Source organism: Balaenoptera borealis, assembly GCF_965194805.1.
Source record: "Balaenoptera borealis genome assembly, chromosome: 3".
NCBI classification, from domain to species: Eukaryota; Metazoa; Chordata; class Mammalia; order Artiodactyla; family Balaenopteridae; genus Balaenoptera; species Balaenoptera borealis.
The window spans coordinates 84669305-84687793 of record NC_138866.1 but is presented as its reverse complement, the minus strand read 5'-3'; the positions used below and the strand labels follow the sequence as shown (position 1 = coordinate 84687793).

At 38.0% G+C, this 18489-nt stretch overlaps 2 protein-coding genes across 20 annotated transcripts in view; both read right to left on the bottom strand.

Annotated features, from left to right (window-relative positions):
* MAPKBP1 (mitogen-activated protein kinase binding protein 1) overlaps positions 1-3751 on the bottom strand; it is a 56509-nt gene extending 52758 nt beyond the window's left edge. For both annotated transcript variants that reach the window (XM_082387797.1, XM_082387798.1), the window contains exon 1: positions 158-3751. The gene's annotated coding sequence lies outside the window, so the exon portion shown is untranslated. The remainder of the gene's footprint in view (positions 1-157) is intronic.
* Positions 3752-3994: 243 nt separating this feature from the next.
* MGA (MAX dimerization protein MGA) overlaps positions 3995-18489 on the bottom strand; it is a 190418-nt gene continuing 175923 nt past the window's right edge. For 15 of the 18 annotated variants that reach the window (XM_082387791.1, XM_082387782.1, XM_082387796.1 and 12 more), the window contains 7 exons: positions 17235-17365; positions 14439-14490; positions 11864-12070; positions 10561-10672; positions 10044-10277; positions 8737-8913; positions 3995-7849 (listed from right to left, as the gene is read on the bottom strand). In XM_082387791.1, the coding sequence (XP_082243917.1) occupies positions 6573-7849; positions 8737-8913; positions 10044-10277; positions 10561-10672; positions 11864-12070; positions 14439-14490; positions 17235-17365 (2190 nt within the window). In that variant the 3' untranslated portion in view covers positions 3995-6572. Of the gene's footprint in view, positions 7850-8736; positions 8914-10043; positions 10278-10560; positions 10673-11863; positions 12071-14438; positions 14491-17234; positions 17366-18489 lie in introns of those variants that run through there. The other 3 variants (XM_082387772.1, XM_082387779.1, XM_082387780.1) reach the window with 3 other exon arrangements.

The following is an 18489-nucleotide window of genomic DNA, read 5'->3' as shown; positions in this document are numbered from 1 at the left end:
GGCCCTGCAACCCGTTCTGCCACGGGAGCCTCCCTCCCCCACCCACGACCCTCCTGAGCTCGCTCTCGGCCAGCCGCAGGAGCCCTAAACCTTTCACTTTCCGCTCCCTCAGAAGCCCCTGCTACTCGCCGGCGCCCCCACTCGAGCCCAGCCTCACCAGCCCCGTGCCGCGCGGGCCGCCCGGCTCGCAGCACCCTCAGGCATCGCGCTCAGCGATTTCAGCTCCGCGGCGGCAGCAGCAGCACAGCTATGGTGGCACGAGCGGCTCAAAACGCGAACTACCGCCTGGGCTCAGCTACGAGCTGGGTAGGAGGAGCGGAGGCGAGGGGGAGCGGTCTCTACGCAGGAGGGCGTTCCCAGAGTGGACAAGTACTGCTCATAGGGGCGGAGCCAATGAAATGGTCTAGGAAGTAGAGGACAGGGGACTTGCGAAGCAAGGATTCCGCACAAGGCAGTCACAAGTACGGTTCCTAGAGGAAGGTCGGCAGAACACGGCTTCAGAACTGAGAAAACCAAGCCTTTTATGGTATCATCAGGCCCGGTCCCCCAGATACGTGCACTTCCCAGAGCCCCAACAAAACGGTAACCACGCCCCCAGGGTGCTACGGTTGGCATTTGATAGACCCGAAGGACCAGAGCTGAAACTAACTCCTAGCTCAGAATTACAAGACTGGGGTACAGCCATAAGGTCTGTTCCCAAGCGCTGGGATTTAAAACGGATATAAGTTTCTGCTCGCCGCCCGTCCGGCGCGTTGACCTACGTGGAAATGACTCTCCTGAGTAACTCTTTAGATCGCTGAGAAGTGTATTGAACTAGGCAACCTGATTGGCCGTGATGGAAGAACGGGGAGGGAGCTTAGGCGGGAAGGGAGGCGGGGTGTCAGGTCAATGTGCCTATGGATCTGTTTCATGGATTCCTTAGCCTCCAATGTTCCATTGTGTTCTCATCCAGAGTTAACCAGGACTTTGTTGCTCCAGATATTTTCCATGTTCCTGTCAAAATTTACTCGTGAAACCTTTTCCCTAGTACAGTTACTTTGGCGAGATCACTGCCAAGCTTGCTGTCACTAGATTCCGTGGTATAGTTTTTCTAGCTCATGGGCAGGGTGTGGGGGATGGCAGAGCGTGCACAGAAATACCTTTACATATTTCATACGTGTTTCAGCCTAAGCTTATTTTCTAGGAGCCTTTCTGCCTCATTGCTATTTAGAGAAATTACCTTACAAAAAGGTTAACCTATGCCAAAACACTTGGGCTCCAGAGAAATAGTACACTGATACATCTCTCATCTGACCCAAACAGATCCTTGGAACCCCTGGGGGAGATGACCTGTTAGCAAGAGGGAAGGACTCCTAAACCCACTGCTGTGAGTGGGTTTTGTACAGCCAAGTGGCAAAACAGGTATATACTTGTGTGTATTGTAGCAGGTATTAAAAATGAGAACTGTAAAGCTAACAAGTTGACAAAAAGATCAGGGAAGTCACCTCCTGGGAAGACCAACTGGTAATAGCTACCAGATGCATGAAGCTTCCTTCCCTTCAACCATGTATTGCAGACATAATGAAATATAAAATGGGATTTTCACATTTTCTAATCTGGAGAAGGAGCCAAGGGTCATTAGCCACAACAGTAAGAAATAGGGGGTTGGTTCCTTCAACTCCTTGCTAGTCTGTGATTTTACCTCCATGGGGGGGGGGGCGGGGGGAGAGAAGGAACCAATATAACACTGTTAATAAAGGGTGCCACCTGGTGTCCTTACTTGTGTGCTGCATTCCCTAGCAACTGCCATCTCCACCCACTAGAGTTGTCCCTAATTCTCTCCAGACAATTTTTGTGTCCACTAGTGGTTTTCTCACTTACATAACCACTCATGGCCAGGAAATGGGCTTACAGAATGTCATTGGTCATTTCCTGTACAAAGCTACCTTGGTTTATCCTCTTAGAGAAAATGTTCCCCAAATTACTCCCATCTGAAGCTGAAATTGCAGAGACAATACAAGCTCCTGCTTTCATTGTCGAAGATGATCTAGGCGAAAAGCAACTGAGAACAGTGTAATTAAGAGATTTCTTAAGTCTAGAATCTGGATACTTCCAGTATAGGATCAAAATCACGTATTTTTAATTCTTCACAATTTAGTCCAACCTTCACCATCTAGGATACATAGCATGTAGCCTTTTAAGTGCCAATATGGGAATACGCTGTAAGATGAGAAAATAATAATCCCAGGTCCAATGTGAACAGGATTATTCCCTTTTATCCAAATTAAATAATTGCTATCCCACCCTCCAAAATGCAGCTGACCCTTACATACGTTATTTCACTGTTTGTGTGCTATTTCACTTTTTATTCTGCTTGTCTATGTCCTCAATATGTATACATGGTTATCAGATTCTAAAATTCTAGATGTCTAGGAAAGGTGTATACCATTGTCTGTTTTCATGATGCTCATTAGATAAGATTTTTAAATTCACCCTAGACTTAACATACAAATAAGTGCAATTATAAGATCCTGGAAAACTAACAGGCTAAACATTTGCTCATCAATTCAAATATTTATTGAGCACCTTTACATGCAAGGCACTGTGGGACAGCTGAGACCAGTGTTCGCAGTTGGAAACAGGATGGATCTCAAAACAATGCTTCCAATACTGCTTTCCTATTTAACAAAATCTATCAGCAGAGTTTACAATGATAGAATTTAGTAGAGCTTAGATTTGTCTCAAAATTTCCAACTCATCCCATGGTTTAGCCTTCTCACCCTCCATACATACCTCCATCACTATCACTCAACACTTAACATATCTTTGTAGAGCAGTTCAGTCATATTTAATATACTACAATTATGCCTCAGTTCAAAAGTTGTATATATCAAATTATTTCCCTCTAAATTTCAAAAACACTTTTTTGGCTGTTTTTTTTTTCTCCAAATGGCAGTAAGTCTATTTTCTCTGCATCCAGCAATTCATGTTCATGTAAAATTTCACTAGAGATAACACAATAACATGAAGTACTGATGCCCTTACAAACATTTTCTTAAAAATCAACAATTCTGTGCAAGAAATCTATTCTGATTCTTGATTATAAAAGTATCCGAAAATGTTCCTACTCTGTGCCTCTGTGCATTTTTTTTTTAATCTCCTGGGAGTGAGGAATAAGGGTCATCATTTTTCAGACCCATCTTCAAAGTGCATTTACCTCTCAATTCACCTGATATCATTCCATTTCAATATCTCAACTAGTATAATTAGGGGGAAAAAACTATACTACTAAACCCTGCTCCAAATAATATATGGATTGTCTGCTTTACTTCCATGTTCAAAACATTTTTCAACTTGTTATAGAAAGGCCTGTTGTTAAGTATTTCATCATAATTCTGGGGAAAAAAATTACACACAGTAATTTGTATGAAGTTTATATAACTGGACTTGATCTGTTAGTGACTCTAGAGTAGTTCAATGTCTAAAAGGACTCCTTTAATAAAGAATTTTTGTAAACTGTTATACTAGTTAACATATGGCTTGCTTTAAGAATATCTATTGTCCTTAGCCACTACGACTATGTTTATGTCCTGTTATTCACCAGGGGAACAGGTATGTTACACCCTGAACACCCTGGTACTATGAGGCTAGCCATTCTTCACTGTAGAATGACTCCTTAAGCCAAATACTTGCCATCAAGTTGTACAAAATTTCAAAGTCTCCATGTAAAACACGCTGCAAAGATGAGAACACCAAAAACCTCCTCCAAATGGCATGTCCGAAACTTTGAAAACAGTAAGGAATACCTATTATTATCTCCTTCAGTGGCACTTCTCCCAAATATGTCTCAGGGCATTAGAATTCTCTACTCCAACTCAGCACAAACCTCCCAACACCAAGTCCTGCTTTAATTACTGTAACTGATTTATTTCAAGTTTATACATTCTTCCTTCCACTTGCCAAATTTCTTCTGTTCTTAGGTTTCTAAAAAAATAGTCATTTTTCAAAAGCAGAAAAAGAAAGATATATATATTTAATATATAAAAGAAAAAGCTAAATCTGACATAATTATATTCTTAAAAACATTCCATTTATTTACAGATGTATAAAAAGGCAAATTATTGGCCTACTGAGATCATGCTTCTTATAGAGTTAGGGTGAGAGCTCACTATCCTCCCAATTCCTCAACTCCTCACTCAACTACATCTTTCATAATCACACATGTAATTTTCATAGATCAGTTTCTCCTGGGGTAAGGTTAAAAGGTAGGAGTTTTTGGAGATTTTAGATTTCTATCAAGACTGCAGGATTGTTCTGAAGATTGAGCCCTCCTAAAATTAGCCCTAACAACCTTCTAGTTCTAAGAAGGTCTTGAAAACACCATTATCTTGGGGGTTTTGTAATGGTATCTGCAGCTTTCCTTGAACACCTGGGATCATCTCTCATTTCTATCTTTGTACATCTCTCATAAACAGAGTTAAATATCTTCCCATCAAGTAATGAATATTACTTATTTGTCTATTTTCTTCTAAAAAAAAAAAGAACAGTGTTCAGAAGCAGAATGGTCCTTCTTTTCCTGAGGATTACTCGCTCACTTGCCCGCTCCTTGGCTGACCCTCAGAAGCTACAAGAGCCTTGGGAAGTCAGGAGGAAATGCAAGGACAAGACAAGCAAAGAAATAATGGGAAACTGCTATACCTGGATTAAACTACTAGCATCTCCAAGGACAATTATTAGCAGGGAAGACAGGTGCTGGACTCCTTGGCTAAGGCATTGAATGAAATCTCCTGGGTAAAGAGAAGTGGGAGGGATAATGAGAAGCTGAGGGGTGCTCATTACCTACTTCAAGCTTCTTCAGTAACCTTTAGAGGTGGGAAGGTTGAATGCTGATGAGGAGGTCTAGAAAGGCAAGTAACACAAAACCAACAAAGAATTTGTTCCCACTGCAATTTGCAGAAGAAAATTTCCCACCCTTTTCAATCTGTTTATTACCAGAGTTACTAGAAAGGGAACCAACCACGGAGGTAATAATTCACTGGCTAGGACCATTCCAAAGTTGGTTTCACAACCTAGTTTTGAAGATATGCTGAGTGGGATTTGGGATAAAGAAGGCAGGGGATGTAGAAGAAACAGCATTACCTAGGCACAGCCCAGGCACTGGAAGATCTTGTGTTAGTGTTTCACAACACAAGCAAATCCTGTCAATGAAGACAGAACAGGGGTTACATTCCAAAATATAATTATTTAAGAAAGACAAAATGCAGCAGCTAAATCCCAGTCTATACATTTTCAGAATAGTGATTCTTGCCCCCAGGAGTTTCCAAGAGACCCCTCAAGTGCACCATGATTATTTACAAACTAGATAGGAAACATCATTTCTATACTCAATACAAATCTCATCTCCTAGGTTGAAAACTTCAGCCTTTGAGAAATCTATGAAAACAACTATACAAAAATATAAATATCTTTATCTTTACAGGCTGTCAGTCCTTCATACCCTGACAGCTAATGAGTGAAAAAGCTCTACAGATCACTGAATCCATGGTAGCAGATAATAAAAAATATATCTTGTGATTCAAATACTGCCTTATTTCCCTGGTAAAGAATGCCTACTGTGACTTTTCTTTTCTTTACATCCTGTGCAGGTAACAGTGAATGAAACCTTCAAGCACCAGGAGGCTGGCTTGATTTGGGGAACATCCAGCCTCACAGATTTTTATTTTGGCCACTGTCTCTGGTATGGAGAGGGAATGCTTTTCATTTTAGCTGTCTCTTCAGTGATGTGATTTGTGAAAGGGGGAGGACTCCCTCTATGCCTACCTCCAAAATATGTAATCCAGGTAGAAATCCTTGGTACTATGAAATGGTCTTCTCAACACCCAAAGACAATAAGGGAGAACTAGTAATTTTAACATCTCAAAATGATTACCTTAGTAATAAAAAGTTTTTGTTTTTGTTCTAAAGCATTCCTACTTTACCAGAAGGCTTGGATTTATAATTCTGATTGAAAAGGTGAGGGAATGGAAGCTACTTGGGATATAAAAGAAGAGAAAATTTTGTTGAATGACACTAAGTCCTTCACTTTGGTATTCCATGGTACCCATCCTCTCTCCCCCTACTCTTGAAACACCAACTAAAAACTATCTCTTCTGGATCCCTCTGCACAAGTGCATCACATTCCTTGGACTTCAGATTTAAACAACTTAAGCAACAGCTATCAACTAAGGTTCAGTTCATAGCAACTCCAAAGTCTCAAGCAGCTTTTACTCTGGGAGGGAAGAACTAGGAACCACTATGGACCTAGAGTCTTGTTATGAATTCCTTGGGTAAGAGGGGCACCTCGTGTTCAGTAATGGATCGCATCTTCTTAGAGAGGATGAGGAGACCCAGCACCACAAGTGAGGTAACACATTTTAACATGATCAGAATTTCATAGTAGTAATTTCTTATACCGAGGTCAGCACCCTACCCCCTTTCTCTACCATTATCCACTGCATCAAAGTCAAGGATCACAGTTCCATGACACAAACAGGTGCCTGCAGAGAAAGGAGGTTTCCCCTCACAGCCTGGCTTCTGCCTGAGGACAAATAAGTTCATTTCCCTGCAGAACTTGGTGAGGCCCCAGAGTTGCCCAGTTTGGCCACAACAGGTGCCAATGTAGGCATCATCTTGCTGTCCCGGCATTCCTGGTCATTCCCTGTTAAGTTCATTTTGTGTCCAACTGACCCAGCTTTGGCAGCTACAGGTGCCAAACAAGGCATCACCTTGAGACTCTGACCATCTGCATCACTGGAAGGATTAGCTACTTTTAAACCTAGAGGTGCCAATTTTGGCATCGGCCTCCACAAAGTATCTGTGCTGCTGTTTTCTAGGCCAGCCTTCATGTGTAGGATGGGGGGTGAAGACACACTTTCAGGCTCTGCAGGGATGCCAGAAGTACTCTTCCCTTCATCACCGGCTTTCCTGCGGGAAACGAGGGAATCCTTTATCTCAGAGTCAATAACAATCTTAAGGACATCTGGCTCAGAGGCTGGTTCTGCAAGTTGTTTTTCATTCTCAGAAAAGTCATCATCTTCCAAGTGCAAGAGGAGCGGGCTGACAGAGTCACTCTCCCCTTGAACATCAGGCAATTCTTTCAAACCAGTTCCCAAGTGGCCAACCTGGAAAGTTGCTCTGTTCCCAGGAGGAAGCTTACTGATAAAAGCCCGCCGAGCATCCCCTGGGAACTCTGTATCCATAGAGCTGGGCAGTTCAGCCAGGCTAACAGAGTCATCATTTAACTGCTGATTAAGAAAGGCAATCTCATTGAGCAGAGATGTCAGTGTCTCATCAGTATCATCCTCATCTTCCATATTAGTTAGCAGTTCGCTGGGATCTAGTGTTGCTTCCTCTATAGCTGATGCTACCTTTCTCAATTCCATCTCTATGCTTGAGTCTTTGAGATCTTTCATCTTCAATTTATGAAATGGAGACTCCTTTGTCTTCAGTCTCTCCCGTCTTGATTCACTCTCTTTCCATTTATGCTGAATTCCTCTCATATCACTGGAAATCTTTTTGGGTAAGAACTCCTGTGCTTCTTGCATACTGGAAACATCAACTATTTGTGGAAAACCAGAATCTTTATTTGACAGATAAACCTGTGTTGTACCCAATGCCATTCTGACATCTCTGTGGTTGCCTCTGGAAGAGATTCTACCCAAATCTTCACAGGAGTTATCTTCATTCCTGACAGTGTTTTTCAGGTGGTCAGGCGGCTTGCCATCAGGAACTTCATGAGGGTATTTGCTGCCACCCATATCTACCAAACCTCCCTCCGTGGCCAATGATGTCACATTAACAATTCTTGGCATCATAAATAAGTCGTCGTTTTCTGGGGGGAAAAAAAAAACTCATTTATATCTACAGTGGTAAGTACTCTCTCTCATTCATACCCAATGACCATCTCATGGGAGTTGTAGTTAAAATTTCACCAGTCTACTTTTATCAAGAAGATGAAAGGAAATACCAGTTTTTCAAATTACAGACTTAGCCTAACAAGAAAATAGGTAAAATCTAACCAAAAGACGCTTTGATATTCCATCATTAAGAAAAGTTCTGTTTAATTATTTTATAGAAATGCTCCCCAAGTTTATTTTTTTATCCTGAGGCAGACATGCACCTTGATTCTGTTCGTCCAATTAACTAACTGCTACTCTGAGGGAAAGATAAAGCCCTAGAGGCAGCACTGTAAGAAAGGATGACTCCTCCAGACTGGGTTTAGCAGTATTAGTACTGGTAAGGATACCCTTTTACCTTAATAGAAATTCAGGTGCCTAAAACCTAAAATTTCGTCAAAGTGAAATTTCCTTTTCACCTCAACTCCTTATCCCCAAAAGGGAGGGTGCTGAAACTGTATCAGGCTGGTAATGTAGGAGTGTACCATCTCTGAGTACAACACAAAATTGATAAATATTTATTAACACCAAAAACTAAAACAGTGATTCCTCAACCTCCTTTTACTTTCACATCTTTTCAATTCTTTTCCTACTCAGAAATTAGAGATAGCAAAATAGTTCCCATTCCCAGGTAAAAAAGACCATTCAATACCACAGATAGGGCGAAACATGTTCTAAAAAGAGAATCTTCTCTTACAAAGGCAAACTCGAATACAATAGCTCTTTATCATTACAGAACACATTCAAAGGCTTTCTCTGTCACTTTGAGATACCAGGGATAACTCTTTTTCACCACCCATGAAAGACAACACTTATGACATACCTGACTGAGCCACAGCACTGCTGGCAACTTGAGGTTTCAGATCTGCTTCTAGGAGAGCAGGAGAAACAGTAACCACTGGTCCTGAGAATAAGGGACCTTTTAAAGTGAGCAACTGCCCTTGTGGAGTCATCACAATGTTGGCAGAGGTGTGTGGAGTGTTAGAGGGTGAGGTATTTTCTGTAAGGAAGAGCAGAAATTAGTTAAGGATAAAAGATCTTCAATTAATGCTAGCGAATAGCCTAAGAGTGTAGGAGACATCCCTAAAAACCACACCTTGTCTTAAAAAGCAAGAAATAAAATTCAAATTTAGTTAGGGAACCTCAACTTGCAATTTACTTTTTGAACCATTTTTCACTGTAATGGTTACCTGTCCAGTGATTCTCTTAAGGGACAGAATTTCTTATTGTTGAAGAACAGAGCCATGGAACCACTTTTTCAATGGAATGCTTCTGATGGTCTTGATGGTGAATCGGGATGAAGGCACACACAATTTTATCCCTAGGTTTGCTTTCCTATATACCTCTAAGAAATTACTTCAAGTTTTTAGACCTCAGTTTTTCCACCTGTAAAATGAGGTGACTGGACTAAATCATCATTAAAATCCTTTCTTAGTAATAACATCATTTAAATGTGCAATGTTAAAACTAACTCATATTTTAGTATCTATCACTACTTTCTTAGTTGATATAATAAACCAGATCTCCTTGGTTCATACACTGTGCTATCCAAAGAGTAAAAAAGGATATATACCATTCTCAAAGGATATAAACAAGTAATATAAAATCAATATAGCCTCACTTCCAAAATCAAGATAGGAGAGAATAAAAAAATCAAAACCAATTTACTTTGTTCCTTAATAGCAATTCATTGACAGACTGCAATCTGATGAAAAGTAGAGCCTGATTAACAAAAATAAACTTTAAAAAAATTTTCCAATTTATTCGTCTCAGCTAGATCCAAACTTCCTCAACTCATGAGCAGAACTGCAGGGAAATCAAGAGTTCATTTATAAAGTCTGAAAAGATGGCAGCTTAAAAAAAAAAAATTGAAACACTAGAAGAAAAATACTTGTCTGGAGACTGCTATCAGAAGTAGGTCTTATATGTTACCATGACTAATAACTTACTAGGATTTGCTTGAGTGTGTGAAGCTAGAAACTGAAATCTAATGTAGTTAATATTCTACTTTTAATACAACCCATCTTTCATTTAATTAAAACTAAAATTATGGCCAAGAGAAGACATTCAGTTCTCTAAACTAAACTAATGTTCATCTACATTAAAGAAAGCAAAGAATGTCTCTCCTACCTGTGGCCTGGTCTTTTTTTCTGGAAAGAATCAAAGGTTTCCCCTTCCTGTTATTTATAAACATCTGTCCGAGATCTACAGATGATGCAGAAGATCCTTCCTGCTGTTTGCTAGTTCTGGGAGACACATCAAACTCATCTGATCCCATCTTCTTTTTTCTTTTTTGTGCCTCTAATGCTTGTTGTTTTGCATAAATATACTCTAGCTTCTTCAGGACCACTTCTTCTGTCTTACCTATAGGTTGATAGGGAATAAACTGTTACTCTCTATAAGACCCCATGTAATAATGAGAAATAGAGTCAACTGAAATCCAGTTGATTTAACTATATTCCCCTAAACTGTGGAAGGCAAGAGTAATTATAATCCAGAAGAAATGTCCCACCCAGTCAAACGATAATTCTGATGTTAACTCTGGGAACCAAGCCTCAAACTAAGTAGTATCTGAAAGATCTACTAAGGATTTTCCTCACTAAAGCTATATTTATACTCTTTATCAGAGATCATTCACTTATCTCACCTGAAAGAGATGATACTTTCCGTATCAAAATATTCCGTTTGCGAGTCAGGAGATTTTTCTGTCCTATCAACTTGTCTGCCTGATCTGTTAGTCCTTGAATTTCGCTGAATGCCTACGACAAGAAATAGTAATATCATGTCCATCAGTTTGCTTTTTCCGAAAAACAGGTGGGGCCTACACAATTTCTTAAATAAAAAAATTTTTACCTAATATTTTAGAGAACTTTATAATGCCATTTAAAACAATTGTTAATGTTTTACAAACTTATGATTACCGGGGGGAAATAGGAGGAGGGATGAACTGCGAGACTGAGATTGACATAAACATACTACTATATATAAAATAGATAACTAATAAGGACGTACTATATATAGCACAGGGAACTCTACTCAATACTCTGTAATGGCCTCTATGGGAAAATAATCTAAAAAAGAGTGGATATATGTATCTGTATAACAGATTCACTTTGCTGTACACCTGAAACTAACACAACATTATAAATCAACTAAACTCCAATAAAAATTTTAAAAATAATAAATAGATAAAGTATACAAGTAAAAAAAAAAAACCCCAAAACAATTTTTAATGTTTCAGAATTTATTTTTTGTTAAACTTCAGGAGATTTTTCTGGCTTATACTTCTAGGGAAAGTGATTATTTACAAAGAGCACCACTGAGTGGTTAACAGGTATTTCCACTACTGCAAGGAGAAACAAAACATTTTACTCTGCTTAGATATTAATAATCAACTTTAAAATCAACTCCTAATCTAAGCAAAATCTGGCTGAAATAACCTTGTTCTAGAGGGATATGACTGCTTGCCTTTTACTCTTCCAACTTCTACTTATAAGCAATTTAAACAAAATTACCTTAGATATTCTACATGCAAAATTAAAACTTCTGCTAGCTTGAACACTTCAGAGTTTCCTTTGAAGTGACTGTCAACTGTTAAGAAGTATGTCAAAATAGCAGTTGTGTTGGCCTTTCACAGTGATAAACTTTTCTAAGTGCTACGGAAAACACCAGTGTAAAGAAGTCATAGTAAACAGAGTTTACCAGAGTTTCTAACTTTTTTTGAAGGAAGGAAAATAACTCTGCTGGTTAAGAATCTGACTTTCAATGAAAAGCTACTTTGACTCAACATAAGGACTTTTCTTCCTAAGGGATTTATTGGGCATTCATTAGTCCACCTTCAAATGTTAAACACAAGCTCTATTTCAATCTTCTTCTCTTTCTCATACATATCTCTAGAAGATTCTTTCAGTCAAGCTCTTACTTGTCTGTCATTTACACATAACACTTACCCTAGTAAGAATGAGACTTTTGGAAACCTTGGAAGAATGAAGTAACCCCAACGTGATCTTCAATTTCTCAAAGAGATCCCTCATTTCACCACGGCGGCGCCGCTCATTGGCAGTGTGTGTCCGGCGATAATAAGCAAAAGCCTCTGCTTCTTTCTGTAGTTTTTCACTCCAGTAATCAGGTTTTAGTTTTAGAGGAACTGGTGTAGCCTGTCCAAACAAAAGATCGCCACCTAAGTATTGTTCACATGTACCCGCCCTCTTCCTCCACCCCAAATGGCACTGCTCTATATCAGACACCTGCCACCTTCTGCCTGGAGTATCTTAACAGCCTCTCAATGGGTCAACTTATTACCAGTCTATCCTTCCTCCAAATCAACAGTGTAAATTCTAATACATGCAAACGTGATATCAGTTCTCAGCTCAAATTACAGTAGTTCTCAAATGAGGGAGAATTTGAGGGGATCTATAAAAAAGCTCACCTGTATAATTTTTTATTAAAACTTGTTTTCATGACACAAATTATATGGAAAACTTTAACAAAATCTTGATTAGTGGAAAACGAGTTGAAAATTTTTTTTCGTAAATACTGTAAGACCCTTTACAATTTGGGAAAGGGTCAACTGCCTCTCTTCCTAAATCACTGTTCTCTCCAACCATTCCAAAGTGCTAGAAGTTTCCTAAACACACTACAATCCCACACCTCCATGCCATTACACAGGCTGTTGCCTGCACCTAACCCCTCCTACCCCACCTTCATAACTTAACATTTAAAACTCAGACTTTGCATTTTTTAGGAAAGTCTTTCTTGACCTCAGGATGCCTTAGGCTTCCTTTCTCTCTTGTTTATTCTACTTCCATTTTTAAAGTTATTTACTATAAAGAAGTAAAAGATGCATACAGGATTTAAAATATAAATATGTAAAGATCTTATAATGAAAAGCAATTGTATCTTGCACCTACAACTGGATCCTCAGAAACAACCACCTTTTGATTCTTTTAGTGGCTTTTTCTGGTTCTTAAGTCTATATCCTAAGTTAAAAATAGTAACATACGCTTATTCTTTTCATTTTTCAATACAACCTATTTACTTCCTGCTATGCAGAAAAGGATTTAGCTCACCACTCTCTTGCATCTCACCATCCATCTTCCTAATACAGATATACCATTAATTTTAGTTCTTCTATTGATCCCTTTGCAACTTGAATATAATTCTATCTCCGTTTCTCATTTCATCAACAATAGTGTCTCTTTGTAAAATGAGGATATCAGTACTCATATCCTTCCCTTCATTTCTTCTTCCCTCTTTTACCTTCCAACTTGTCATTTGTACTTACTCATTTTTCAAGACTGAAAATTAAGTCTTACATACTTTATTCATGGATTATAAAAGTTTTAAAAAATCATTAACAGTGACCAACCTATTATGACAATATGAATATTAATCATACCTAGTGAGTAATAATTACATTTCCTGTCTTTTACAGTTTCTTGGTTTTGTGTACGTGTGTCCCCCCCCAACCTTGATGTTTTTAATTGCCTTTATTTTTTTGACACTGTTTACCTTTATCATAGTAACAGTGGTACCATATCATGGGGTATGAAAGTACCCCCAAACTCTTCTACAAAATCATTGTCTTTCTGAAGTTAAAAACTCATTGTACATTAGTACAGTGTGGGAGAATCAAAGATACAACCAGATAGAAACAAAATTAATACTAAGTTTAAATACACCAATACACTAAAAATAATTTGCATGTAATAATAATGGTATAAAACAATGGACTGTGTAAATAGCTATTGTGAAAATTCTTATATCTCAAAAATGTTTTAGGATGTCCAATGAAAAAATAAAAATTGTGATATATGCAAAATAATTATGGCCCTGCAAATATGTACCATATGCTCCCCCAAATCAAACCAAACTCAAACTAATCACCCAGTAGTTTTTCAAAGGACCTGAATACCACCCTCCATCTCAACAGAATCTCATCATTTTTATCTCTTAAATTAAGAAGACAGAATAACAAGTGGAAAATGGTTAAACAACTGCACTCTCTTCCATTCTTAGTGTTAGTTAGGATAAAGAGAAAACCTTCTTTAATTATGGTACTATGATATCCTATGCTGAGTACATTAAGAAAATCAAAGAAGGTTTATAATTTCATGGCTCCCTGAATTGCTAGCCATTACTTCAGATAATAACTAATTTTTTAGATCACCAGCAAAATCAGGAGCCTAAATAAGAAAGAATGCTAGCCTGTTTCACATCATATCATTACATTATAGGATTAGTTTTCAGATAAGCACATCAGTTTTCATAAACTCCATACCCATTTTAATTCCTCTAAATTATTCTATCAACTGGGGGTGGAGGGCAGAAGACAACTGAGAAGGAAAAAAAAAAGCATTAATAGTATAATTTCATTAAGGGGAAAAAAGCTGATTATATTAACTCACTGGTAAAAATGGCCCTGAAAAAAGTCATAGCTAATACAGCTAATGTTGTTTTAACCCTAAGGACAAATGTTATCAATTTTATTAAATGAGTAATTATCATTAAACATACTGTAAATACCTTTCGACTCTTTTCAGCAGCTTTCTCATCTGCAGTGATATGTGTACGGCACCTAGATGAAGACAGTATTTTCCAGTTCTTATTGAAATTCAGTAATCTAATACCTATTTCATAGCTATATTAAACCAAACCATCCCAAATTGTCTAAATTGTAAGCAGCTTCTTTTCCCCATGGTCCGATATGTGGCAATATGATTTATTCAATAATATGCTTTTTTCTCAAATAAAAGTGTCCAAGTAGACCCTAAAACTGCAAACTACTTTTTTTCAATTGTGAAATATTTCAAACATATAAAACTGTACAAACAAAATACATAATCAACATCCAGGTATCTGTCACTAAGCTTGAGAAATAAAACATCACCAAAATATGGGCACGTTCATCACCTTCCTTCCTTCTCATAAGTAAATGCTCGCAAACTGAGTTTACCATGCACATCTTTACAGTTTTACTCTCCTAGGAATGTACTGATTCATCCCTAAACAGAAAATATTATGTAGCATTTTAAACTTATATGTAGTGCATCTTTCTTCAACTGATTTGTCTCATTCAGCACTGCATGTGAGATATGTTGATACATCTAGTTCAATCATTTTAACTGCTATATAGTATTCCAAACTGTTGAATTTTCCAAAATTTGTTTTAGAACGTTAGTAGTTATTTAGGTTGTATCCAGATTTTCACAATGGCAAATTTTCACAATGGCTGCAATGGACAATCCCACACATGACCCCTTGTACACGTGTGTGAGCCTTTCTAGGATGTATACCTAGGAGTAGAACTGCTGGATGGAAGAAATGCATGCACATCTTCAACTGTAGTCATGTCATACTGCTCTCCAAAGTGGTTATAACTTACACTCCCACCTGCAGTATGTTCCCATTGCTCCACACCTAGACAACAGTACTATCAGAAATCTCGATTTATACCAATCTTATGGGTATAAATTGGTAAAGTCACTGTGGTTTAATCTGCATTTCCCACTTCGCCTTCCAATGCCAGGGGTGGAGGTTCAATCCCTGGTTGGGGAGCTAAGATCCCACATGCCTCGAGGCCAGAAAACCAAAACATAAAACAGAAGCAATATTGTAACAAACTCAATGAAGACTTTAAAAATGATCCACATCAAAAAAAAAACCAAAAAAATCTTAAAAAAAAATTTTTTTGCATTTCTCTACTTGTGAGGTAGAACAAATTTGCATGTTTACTGGCAGTCTTTTGTGAATTGCCCATGATATCCATTACTTACTTTTCTACTGGATCATCTTTTTCTTACTGACTTGTAAGAATTATTTTATATGCTTGATACTAATCCTCTGTCAAACACATATTGCAAATATTTTCCTTACAGTCTGAAATTGCCTTTTCACTGACAGAAATTTTTAAAATTTTAACAATCTGCTCCTTTATGTGTTGGTTATTCTTGGCCCTTTATTATTCCAGTCCATTAAGATGGTATATCTCTGTTTACTGAATTCTTCTTTTTTTTTTTTTTTAATAAATTTTATTTCTTTATTGGTTGATAGATTGCTGTGTTGGGTCTTCGTTGCTGCACGCAGGCTTTCTCTAGTTGAGGTGAGTGGGGGCTACTCTTCGTTGCGGTGGCTTCTCTTGTTGTGGAGCAAGGGCTCTAGGCGCACGGGCTTCAGTAGTTGCAGCGCAGGGGCTTAGTTGCCCCACAGCATGTGGGATCTTCCCGGACGAGGGATTGAACCTGTGTCCACTGCATTGGCAGGTGGATTCTTAACCACTGCGCCACCAGAGAAGTCCCTATTGAATTCTCCTTCAATGTCTTTCAATAACATTTTATAAAAGTCTTGCACAACTTGTGTTAATAATCCCAAACAGCTTTTTCGCATTTTTAATTACATTTTTTTGTTTGTTGCTATTGTTTAGGAACTCGATTTTAGTACACTGAACTTACATCCTGCAATGCTGCTGAACTTAGTCTAAGTTTTTAAGAGATTTAAATTCTTTCAATCTTAACCAGTAGGTAATTGAAGTACCTTCCAAATAGCCCTGGAGTGAAGAAAAATACTACCCTACAGCCCTCCTTAGACTTTCTCACTAGGAATGAAGAATTACTCTTTCTTAACTCATTGCTACTTTAGGTAGCTGATGACATAACAGGTTGAAAAGCACAATGTCTGGCACAAATTAACAACTCTTACCTTCTTTCCTTCCCTTCTTTCTCTCACACCCCAGTTCCTAATCAACTTACTTAGAACATTTTTTCTAAGGCATCATGCTCTCTGTATTTTCATCTCATCAGCTGAACAGGTATGAAAATTTTTCTAACTGTATTGATCTATTCAACTGGCAAAGTAACCAAATTTAGAATTTAATGCCATATTCTTAAAAGAAAAAGAACTAACCTTTGTTGAATAGTCCACTTGTATCAGTTATGTTCGTTATCTCATACATTATCTCATTTAATACTTTAAATGGGGGCATTTTCCTCATTTCATAGGTAAAGAATCTAAGATTCAGGGAGATGACAGACTTGCCCAAGGTTAAACAGCCACAAACTAGCAAAACCAGTATTTTAATACCAATATATCAGGCTCCAAAAGCATATGTTATTCACATTTATATACTGCCTCCTAGCAATAACAAGGCAAGTTAACTACCTCTGAATTCCAGCTCCTCTCCTCATCTACTACTAAGAAAAAAGCTAGAGAAATAAAGGAACCATGTCAGTTACCCAGAACTCCTGAATAGAACATTTAGTTTTGCTTATGGTCATTAAAACTACAACAACAAACAACAACAATCCAAAGAGAAGTAAGACTTACAGCTGTTTGAAAGTCTGTGTATGGGCAGCTGTGGCCTTCATGTGGACAACATTAACTTCCTCCGGGAGCTCTTCTACAGTCTCAATGTCCACCTGCTCTTCATCATCCTCAATGTATTCTACACAGTTATTCTGAAATAACAGCATTTCAACAGTAAATAAAGTATTGGGAAGCAAGCACACCTAAACTTTTCAACTGAATGCTCCCCTTATAAAGCCAACCAGTGCCAAACACTGATCTTAAACCATGAGTACTGATAATCCTAAACTTGTTCATCATAAAATGGAATTAAGTCATAAAGACAACATATGGTTAGAGCTAACTACCAAGAACTACATTATAAATCACAGATATATATTAAAAAGACATCATTAGACTGAAGAGACAAAGTCCCCAAAGGGCTGTACTGATGGTTCAGTGTTACTTCTAGTGGACAAAATTCAGGTACAGATATATTAAAGCTGCATAAATCTTAATATTAAATAGAAGTAAAACAGAATTTGGTGAGGGAGAAGGTAGAAAGAAGAAAAATTCAGATTCTAGTTTAAGAGTGCTTCATGGTTAATCCCATATTAAACACCCACAGAAACATATTCAAGGCAGATATGGAAACAGATTATAGCCCAGACAGTCTTCTAAGTCTCTCAACCCTACAGAATGAGAGCTTTTGAAGAATTTCAGATACCAAAAGAAGCCCAGGCTTGCTGTACTTATTATACCAAAATATGAGTCAATCAGTAAGCATTTATTGAGCACCCACCACAGAAACTCACTGTATATTTATAACAGTAGACTATATGGATTATGGGATATGCCGATACTTTTAAGTCCACCTTTAAAAGTAGTGTTTACTATGCCAGAAACCAAACAGAGAATACGTTATCTACAATTGTACTGTACCAGAGAGGCACAACTCAAAATGAAGCATCCCAATCACCTTATTAATTCTATGTTTAAACTTGCTGGAAAAACTACTTACCCCCAAATTACAGGCTCCCTAAGGCTAAAGGACATAAATGATGCAAGCCATCATTTATGATCCCCAATTTAAGCATCATCTAAATAATGTGTATTAAATGTAAACAATGGATATTAAAATTAACTTTAGGAAGCTAAATCAACAGAACCCCAAGGGTTTGAATAGTAATGTAGGTAGATGCTTTACCATATTTAAACTGAAGAATGTGTACTGCGTGGCTTTAATTGCAGGCTTTATAAATAATATCCAATAAATTTCATCAGGGAAGACTTAAAA